We start from the raw sequence: 10224 nt of genomic DNA on the forward strand, positions 1-10224 counted from the left end.
AAGTATCCTGTTAACTGACCTGCTCCGACACTTTTCCGTCCTTCCTCGAAAAATGCTTCTTCAACAGATCCTGACTGCACTTCTCGAACATAGCATACACTCTAGCCCGTCTGGTCCTTCTTTCTGCAACAATCTGTTCGTAAGCTCCCTTCCATTTCATTTTGATCTGTGCTTTCCGCTTCAACTTCGCACGGCTCTCACGCTGTTCACGCATGATCTGCTGGTAGTTTACTTTCCTCGGCCTCGCAACAGTCTGCAATCTCTCCGTCGCCGCTCCACTCACGTCCACACCGGATCTCTGCGCCCACTCTTGACGCTGACAAGAAACTGGGGCAAAAGCTATCGGACACTGAAAGGGGTTTTCCATAGAGAGCTTTGTGCTGCTCATGTTTAGTTTGGGGTTTGCGCTGAGGTCGAAACAGTTTAGCTTGGCAGGCTTCATCACTCTCCTCGATGGCTGCAACTGGCCAGTTTGCGCATGATGAATGAAAGAATACACCAAATTATTGGCGTTGAACACGTAATTGGACGAGTTTTTGTTCATGTCGTGCTTCAGACTCAGTAGGCGCATGCTTTGTGCGTCTAAACTGCGTGGGTTCTCCCCCGCTACACCCCCCAAGGGTTGCTTGGGCAGAATGTTATGAGAGGTGGTCAGTTCGCTCGTCTGGGGTGAACTTGTCGTGTTCATCTTCATTTCTCTGGTAGCATGCACCAACTGATCCACTACATCCCAGTTCGATTTTAGTTGTCTGCTGCGCTTGTCTGGAATCACTTTGGGCAGAAACACATACTCGCTGGAGCCGCCCTTCTTTTGAGCTGGATGCTGATTGTTCAGATTGAAGTTCTGTGCACTATCCATTGGTGGTCTTGCGTCAAATACCAATAAAGCACAAATGCGCATAACTGAGCACTGTCATACCGAGAATTTGAAACAAATTGACGTAATTGCACCTTTGGTTGTACCAATCAAACTGATGGCTTCCAATCGATTTGTGCTTTTTGGAGCATATCACCCAGTTGAGAGACTGTGGATGTTAAGGTTTTTATCTGTAGATGTTAATGTTCAGCTTTTATCTTCAAAGCATTTTTAGTACAGTGAAAAAAAAACCCGTCATGCGAGATATTCAGTTCCAATTTGAGCTAAGCCAATCTTATTTGAGCCAGCAGATTCTTACAATTTAATGGCTTTCATAGTCGATGTTTCCAGGATGAAATAGACGAATGCAGGATGAAGTAGAAATAGAGGAGAGAGCATTATGTGGCTAGAAAGTGGTGCCAGTTATTGTCTTCCTGTTGTCAAAAAGCAAATCGTGTGAAGCTGAATCGGCACTTCAATAGACTTTGAAAGGGTTTTCAGGGGGACAACCAGCATCAATTACACGGTCTAGGGTCAGCTTCAATGCTTTATGACCCTTAGCTTTGGTAAATTAAACTTGATCTGTATCGTCATCAAATAGAAATTCTAATATGTCTGCGAAATTATCAAGCAAAAAAACTAAAGAGATAAGAGAAAGCATCATAAATCGTTATTATTGTTCCTATTTTTAAAGAAAATGTCGGAAAATTTGCGCTCGCGGTGGTTTTTTTCTCCAGACCAATTTTGGCTTTTTAACTAGCATTTTTTACGGAGTTTTTATTATATCATCCAAAAGCTACTGTTGTCTTGGAGTGACCACTGACATGCCTTTGTTGTCTTTTATTGTATTTTGTAAAGCAATGGGGGTTTAGAAAATTGGTCAACTTGGAAAAACTAACCAAAATTTTACGTTATTAACGCGCAAGATGAGCTTAAGTCCGTCTTGGAAATCATTACCAATTGAACAGAGGCATGCTATTTGACCTGTTTAAGAGTAATGAGCGTAGTGAAGACTCTTATAAACACTAGTGGACAAATTTAAGCGCAAATTCGAGATTTTACTTTCTAAACTGACTGTTTTCAATGTCCATCTCGGACAACATTTCCCTCAAAATCTAGTTTTGGATGGACCAAGATCATATGACCAGAGCTACCCTCTATTAAACTATCAATATGAGATTTTGATGACTTATCTATGTAACCCGGGTGTGGATATGACAGTTTTCCTCATCTGCATCGTAGTGAATTCTTTCTTGAATAAAGGAAATTAAAAAAACTGTTCAAGCGATAAGAAAAGTTTATCAGCGAGAGAAAATGGAAACAATCAGTGAGAAAAGTTTACCAAACTCGGACGTTTATTACTTTTTCACGTGAATTAGAAAAAAACTCAGTGCAGATAAGGAAAACTGGCATTTCCATACCCAGACTACATTGATGAGTCATTAAAATCAAAATTTGATAGTTTCATAAAGGGTAGCTCTAGTCATTTGCTCTTGGTCTATGCAAAATTTTGCTGAATATTTAAGAAAATATGATTTAAGATGGACATTGAAAAATGGCATTTTAGGGAGTAAAATCTTGAATTTGCTCTTTATTTCGTCATTTAGTGTAAGTCTTGGTGGTTTTTTTTGTGATTTTTTCAGAAAAAGTCTTAAGATGCTCTAATAACTACAGATCTGCTTTCATACAATTTAATGCAATGATGAAAGCACTTAGGTATATATGCACTTTTTGAGTTCAGTTGAAATTGATCTGGTGAGAGTACGTAAACAAGACTCTCCAAATAAGAGCGTGGAAATGGCGCGAAAAAGCGTGAACAATTTCAAGTTTCGAAAGTGGAATTTAACTTATAGATTTCCAGCGGAATAAAAACTTTACCTTTTGATCCAGTTTTCTAGAGTTAGGTTAATGTTATCAAAAAACCAACCATAATTTTTTTTTCTTCTAGAAATTCAAAGAACTTGAAGAGCATCTATTTGTTCCCTTGAAATTTGAAAGTTTTTTTTCTGTTTTTTTTTCTGTTAACTTGCATTCACGACTCTTTTCCAACTGTCAGTTGGCTCTGTTTAATACTTTGATATACTTTGAAATAAACAAAATTAAAAGACTCAACTTCAATTTTCTTAAAGCGACTACTTCTCCACAGACCTGAAAAGGCACTCGGAGCATTATGGATTTAGCCGTGATTCAAGCAGTCTTGGTGCTTTCAGAGATTACATACATTGTAAATTTCACCTCAAAGCTCTTCAGGTTTCTTTTCAAAATTGTCAATCTTCTAAAACAAGCAGAAGGAACAATTTTGACACAAACATGGATAGGAATTTTCCAAATGTTTTTTTTTGAAAAAAAGCAGAAAAAAAACATTAAAAAGAAAAACTATTTCATCATTAAGATTTTTCTGAAATTTACGGGCCAAAAAAGGGTGATTTAAATAAGATTTGAGTTAACATTTAAGAAAAAAGTTTTGAGGAAAAAACATTTTTTTGAAAAAATATACTATCGTGCAATTTTAACACAAGCTGGATTATATGACTAGCGTTTTCGATGGCTCAACTGAAATTTATAGCCAGGTATAATTAAATTTCAATTCCAAAATTGACCAAAATACATTTTTCCCAGTTGGAAAAATGATTTTGTGACCAAACAAACATCTTTAAATTTCTATTAGATTTATGAAGTCCATATCCATATAAATTTCAAACTATATATTTTTATGTTGATCGTGTTCAATCGCGGCGGACACTTAACTCTTCGCTAAGTTTCTCTGATAGATACTCCACTTCATAATTTATAGAGAGAAACCAGAGATGATATTAGTGAGCAACTATTTTCTTTTAGCAAAACTGGCGCGACAGCATGAGACAAGTCTGCCGTAAATTTTACTTAGATCTACTTAACAATCTCCCCCCTATTGTACCTACTAGAGAATCTCCCCCTTTCAAGAAAGGGGGGTGGAGAGATTGTTAAGTTGATCCCTGGGAGATTTTTAAGATTGTTAAGTTGAACCCTGTTAAGATAAAAAAAGAAAAAAGTAAAACACCCCTGAATACAAAAAACAACGTAAAAACAATCAAATGCGTCCACAAAACTTTGAATTGGTCGCAATGTTATTGAATTGCTATTCTTGTGGGAGTTGTGAATATTTTGAAGCCTTCTTAAATCAAAAAGGTACCCTCACTCCGGATTTATTTTGAGTTTTTGCGAGAGGGGCAAGGTATGTTCGACTTTTTTACAGTGTTGCCGTCTTTCTTTCAGAAAATTGGTAAGAAATTAACTATTGATGCCATTCAATTGGTGTACCAACTTATTATTTTTCCATTTATTTTTGTAGTTGAAAGAGTGGTTCTACATAGACGAACGACACTGTTTCGACTCCCTGTCCAAACTCCTGAAGCACTACAGTGAGAACCCTGGACTGGCTGTCAAACTGAGCGACACGCCCACCTTTCTCAAGCCCAACAACAAGAAAAACAAAAATAAAAACAAATACTCAAATGTAATTGTTCCATATCTAACCATTGAGTCTCACTCAAAAACTTTTGAAGTGGATCTTTATTTCATGAGGTGGTCTATGCTAAGTTTCTAAAAGAGAAAAAATGATGCTTCAATATGCTTATATGAATCTCAGTTCACTCAATCTCATAATTTCAGAACTCATGGGAGCTTCCGCGCGATAAAATAATCCTGGACAAAGAGCCTCTGGGAGCTGGTCATTTCGGACAAGTGCATCGAGGCGTATGGACAGAGACTGACAAGAAGGGCAACTCTGAGAAGCTGGAGGTAGCAGTAAAGACTCTAATTGAGGCCACCAACGACCCCGATGCCTTCACCAAAGAAGCCGAAATACTGACCAAAGTTCGTATAATGGCAGTGCGACCGAGTATAATTTTTGGGTTGATAATTGCAGACACTTAAGCTAATTCGGGAAAACTATCAGGCAGATGAGTAACTTCGGAACTAGGACAGAGTTGAAATTGAGTTTACATATTTTTTTTTTGAGATCTGACGCAAGCCTGCGCTGAGCTTATGCTCAAACTTACCATATTTAGAAAAAAAATTCTGCTCAAACTAACCCTATTTAGATCAAAAATTTCCAATTTTAACTTCTATGTTTGATCTCAACTGACCTGAAACTTTTTGAAAAAACCTTTCTAAGACAGTATTAACCTTTCAAACGGTTCGCGTGGCAATCAAGCTAGTTTCCTTTTCTCATCGGAATTAATCGGAATTTTCAATTGAGTCCAAACCTGAAAAATATGTGTGCCATTTGAACCAACAATGATTAATTTTCAACCCAAGCTTAGTTACCTGACTTAAATTAATTTTCCGTAGTTGATCACGATGCTATATAACTCAAAACTATCTGATACGTTTTCACTTTAAGGTGAAACATCGCAATTTGGTTCGGATGATTGGCGTGTGTGCTCACGAGAAACCCCCCTTAATAGTGACTGAGTTCTGCAACGGGGGGAGTTTAATTGGATTTCTGAGAGACTCAGACGGGCAGAAATGTTCAATGAAGAAACTTGTCAAAATGATCGGTTAGTTAGTTTTTGCGACCTGTTCAATCTACGTTAATTGCTCGCCCGCCTCTCCCTTGTTGACCTCCATGCACCGAAAACCGAAAATGCTTAGCATACAATTTTCGTACAAAAAAAATTAAAATAATTTCCGCGGCTGTTTGATTCTAATCTAAAAGTCTAGAATTTTTGAATTTTGAATTGTATGTCTAGCAAATTGAATTTTGTACTCAAACAAAAATTTTCCAAAAAAATTTGATTGCATGCAAAATTTCTTTTTGTTCCGACTTTCGATACGAAAGTAACGGAATATTTGTGCTCGTGGTGGGTTTTTTTTCTTCAGACAAATTTCGACTTTTTAACTAGCCATTTTGACGGAATTTTTTAAAATCATTCGAAAGGTATTGTTGTCCTGAGCTCAAATTTGAAAAGACATTCACCTGTGATCATTTTTTGTAAAGTAATGGGGGTTTAAAGATTGCCATTTCGGCCAATTTGGGACAATTAACGCGCGATATATTTCGCGCTATTAAAGCGTAAGCGGAGAGTTAATCCGTCTTACAAATCGTTCCAAATTGGTTGAAAGAAGCTTATTTGCTATTATTGATTTGTTACAAGCAGCGAAATCTATCTTTTTGTACTTTATATGGCGTGTGGGGTAATGATTTTCATTTAAAAAATAAATTAAATGTTAGAAAAAAACTTTTTTCATTTTTTTATTACATTTAATTTTTTAATGTTAATACTGCTCTATAAACCAAAAAGGCAGTCGGAACATTCAGGGCTTCGCCCTGATACGAGCAGTCTTGTTTATTGTTCCGACTTTCAATACGAAAGTAACGGAATGTTTGTGCTCGGGGTGGGTTTTTTTCTTCAGACAAATTTCGACTTTAACTAGCCATTTCTGACGGAATTTTTTATATCATTCAAAAAGTATTGTTGTCCTGAGCTCAAATTTGAAAAGATATTTCACCTGTGATCATTTTTTGTAAAGTTACGAGGGTTTAAAGATTGCCATTTTGGCCATTTTGACCAAATTGGGACAATTAACGCGCGATATAATTCGCGCTATTAACGCGTAAGCGGAGATTTAATCCGCCTTATAAATCGTTCCAAATTGGTTGAACGAATCTTATTTGCCATAATTGATTTGTTACAAGGAACGAAATCTCTCTTTTTGTACTTTATTTGGCGTGTGGGGGGATGATTTTCATAAAAATTTTCAAGTTTTAGAAAAAAAAAAATTTTCATTTTATTTTATTTCATTTAATTTTTTTATGTTATTACTGCTGCTCCATAAAATTTAAAAGGCAGTCGGAACATTCAGGGCTTCGCCCTGATACGAGCAGTCTTGTTCTTGTTTTAGTTTTAGTTATTTTTGCTTGTGAGAACATTTAACTTTTTTTGCCAGTTGATCAGTAGTCAGTTTGAAAACATTATATTTTACCCTTAAAAGTTTGGATGCACTGGTTGTCAAGAAAATTAAGTACCTTCAGGTCAAAATTCTCCTTCAGGGAAAAACAGATCAAATGTTTTCATTGTTCTAGCAAAAGATGAAGAGTTTCTTTTCAATATTTTTACGACCAATGTTTCTTACTTTAGCAGTTGTATAATGAGACATCGCCCAATCTAGTTGCCTAAAAAGCGAAAAGTTGAAAAAAAAAGTTTTTTTATTTTTCCCATAATTTTGTCTTTAAAAAGGACGCAGGGGAAACAATTTTCGGCTAAATGCCTAGCAACAAAAGTTTCTGATTTCTGTATCATTTTGGAAAACAAAGCACAGACTTATGGTGTTTAAGTTTTGCTTCGGCTCTAAATTATCACCAAAGCATCAGTGCGCTTCCAAAATTCTACCGACTTTGGGTCAAATTGTCTGCAATATGCAAAATATGCGCAGACGGCCAAGAATTTGAAATTAGGACGAAATTTATTAAAGGACGAAATTTGTTCAAACCCATTTAAGCTGGGTGATGAAACTTTGGTTGCGAAAATGGAAACACATTCAATTTCGGAGGAGCTGGTCTAAATATATTCGAGCGAAGTCAACAAAGTAGAACACGATTTTCATCAACTGAAAAAAAATGTCCAAACACAGTCGAGCTGATTGACATATCCCCACCCAGTTTCGGGTTGAATGATTACTTTTTTTTGTTCACAGAGTTGAAACAAAACGAACATTCCTGGTCTGAAGATTGCGCAGATTAAAATAGTTTTTACCTGATCAAAGGGGTGCTCTTTCTAAACACTGTCCAACCGAAAATGTGATCAAATTATTGAAACGAATAGTGCATGCTATCGAGTTATTATTTTTGAGCGTTGTTGCTGTTTGTCAGGTCAAGTAGCCACAGGAATGAGCTACCTCGAAACAGTCAAAATAGTCCACAGAGACTTAGCTGCCCGAAACGTTCTCTTGACCGACGATCGCAAGTGCAAAGTATGTGACTTCGGACTAGCTCGCTTCCTTATGGATAACGAAATCTACCAGGGCAGTTCCAAGAGTAAGTTCCCCTGGAAATGGACAGCACCGGAGGGTCTATCGGAACAGAGGTAAGATAAATTATAGTTCAGAACTAAGCTTTCTATTTAAAAAAAGAACATTTTGCTGTAACTAGTGGAGCATGTGCAAGATTTGTTTTTAAAAGGGGGCATCGACTTTGCTTTTCGAAATTTATTCCAACCAATTCCGTCCAGCCATTTTGACGCGCTGTCGCAGCCTCAGAATGTCAATTAGCAAAAGAACAAATACTGCCAAAAGTTTTTCGACGTGAGCTTCACCCTTCAGATAAGTGTATACTGGTGCCGCCTTTGAAGAAAATTTAGAATTAAAGGGCCAAAAAGTAATATAGTAATGGAACAGCCAGAACCAAATGAGATCTTAGAGATTTTGCGACTACAATTGAATTGGAGGCATATTTTGTGTCTATATTTGCTTTAGAAGATGGTACATTTTTGATTGTCATCGACATTCCCCAAGACAATGAATATGATTTTTAAATAATCTAAATTGCAATTCAGATTTAATATTGTAGGTTCTCATCTAAATCTGACGTGTGGAGTTTCGGGGTTCTCTGCTTCGAGATGACATCCAGGGGCCAGGGACCCTACAAGGGCCTGGAGAGAAAGAAGATACAACAGATGCTGCAAAATGGATACAGGTTGGCTATCTAAGACTTTTTATGCACAAACCGTTATCCATCGAACCCCAGTTGTGTCCTTAAGTAAAATCAAGACCAGTGGCAGATTTAGTATGCGTGGAGGGAGAGTTGGGTGGGCTGTCAATAACTCTGTGCCCTCGCCACCAAAAATTGATACCATCATCTTTTTCAAGAATTCCATATTCTCTCATCCCCAAACATAATCAGGTCAGAAGAAAAACCAAAACCACAGAGCATAAATATTCCATTTTCTTGCCAGTAGCATAACTTGATTTAAAAAAAAACAGGCCGAAAAAGGCTTTTTTGGCACTTTCTGGAAAATTTTGACCAAAAAGTCGCGTTTTTTTTTCGGCGCGCGCTCCCCCCTCAAAATTGGTATAAAATGGCGCTAAAGGCGCCTTTAGAAAAACTTGAGGGACCGTTACCAAAAAAAATATCTCAAAATAGTACAAAGGCGGGACCTTTTGGGTCGGCAGGGGGTCGAATCCCTAAGAAAAAACGTCCGCCAACCCCCTCCCCCCCCCTAAATCCGCCCGTTAAATATTTTTTGAAAAATTAAGCAATTCTGATTTGCAAATCCTGACAATTGACAATTCTTTTTGGGTATTTTTGTCTCACCCTTATTTTGGTAACACAATAACGGTCCTTATTATTGAAATGGGTCTTAATTTTTAGACTAGAGCAGCCGCAAGAGTGCCCTCTTTGGGTGTACCTGATGATGCGAAAGTGCTGGAAATTAGACCCCCATGAGAGGTACTCTTTCAGACACATCCGCAAGATAGTTCACAAGTACAGAAACCACCAAGAACAGGACAACCAAAAAATAAAATCCACCACGCAGCTCAAATAAATTGGTTATTTGTATCAATTTACTATAAAGAAATTCGAGTAGAAATGATGTCTAATTCATGTAAGATTCGCGCGTTTTAGGCCAGCTCCAAGATATATCTATTCAGTTATATAAATCTTACTATCCAATTTAGGGTGCTGCTCACTTTAACTTCAACATTTTCTGTCAAAACTCGATATGGTTCAACCGTTTCGACCAAACCTGTTTGTTTTTTTTCTCCGACCGGCTCAATAGGAGTTGCTTGTTTTTATTGGCTAACTTTTTAAAAAAGATATATTGCCCCTGCCCCCACCGTGTACGTTTTGCGGTGCAAAAATCTTTTCAACTGAATATTACCTTCAATGCAGCCCTCTAACGAAGGCGTTCTGTTCTAGCTTTGTTAACTGGGAAAATATTAGCTGAAATTTTATTAGAAGAAAAAGTATATAAAATTCAACAAGAGTGCTCGTATCAGGGCGAAGCCCTGAATGTTCCGACTGCCTTTTAAGGTTTATGGAGCAATAATAACATTAAAAAATTAAATGTAAGAAAAATAAAAATGAAAAATTTTTTTTTCTAAATTTTGAAATTTTTTATGAAAATCATCCCCCCACACGCCATACAAAGTACAAAAGGGTAGATTTTGCTCCTTGTAACAAACCAATTATGGCGAATAAGCTTCTTTTAACCAATTTGGAACGATTTCTAAGACGGATTAACTCTCCGCTTACGCGTTAAAAGCGAGAAATATATCGCGCGTTAATTGTCCCAAATTGGCCAAAATGGCAATCTTTAAACCCCCATAATTTTACAAAAAATGATCACAGGTGAAATATCTTTTCAAATGTGAGCTCAGGAGAACAA

The 10224-nt window shown here is 37.0% G+C and overlaps 1 protein-coding gene across 1 annotated transcript; it reads left to right on the top strand.

The window, feature by feature from the left end:
* Positions 1 to 4187: 4187 nt before the first annotated feature.
* On the top strand, positions 4188 to 9381 carry LOC134856916 (tyrosine-protein kinase Yes-like; the record flags this gene model as incomplete). Its single annotated transcript, XM_063873211.1, is given in 6 exon segments — positions 4188 to 4352; positions 4508 to 4711; positions 5241 to 5397; positions 7710 to 7923; positions 8406 to 8531; positions 9207 to 9381. Coding segments are annotated over 6 exon segments (1041 nt in total), but the record flags the coding sequence as incomplete, so codon positions are not given.
* Between the last annotated feature and the right edge of the window lie 843 nt (positions 9382 to 10224).

This window comes from Symsagittifera roscoffensis, chromosome 1 (assembly GCF_963678635.1).
Source record: "Symsagittifera roscoffensis chromosome 1, txSymRosc1.1, whole genome shotgun sequence".
In the NCBI taxonomy this organism is placed as follows: Eukaryota; Metazoa; Xenacoelomorpha; order Acoela; family Convolutidae; genus Symsagittifera; species Symsagittifera roscoffensis.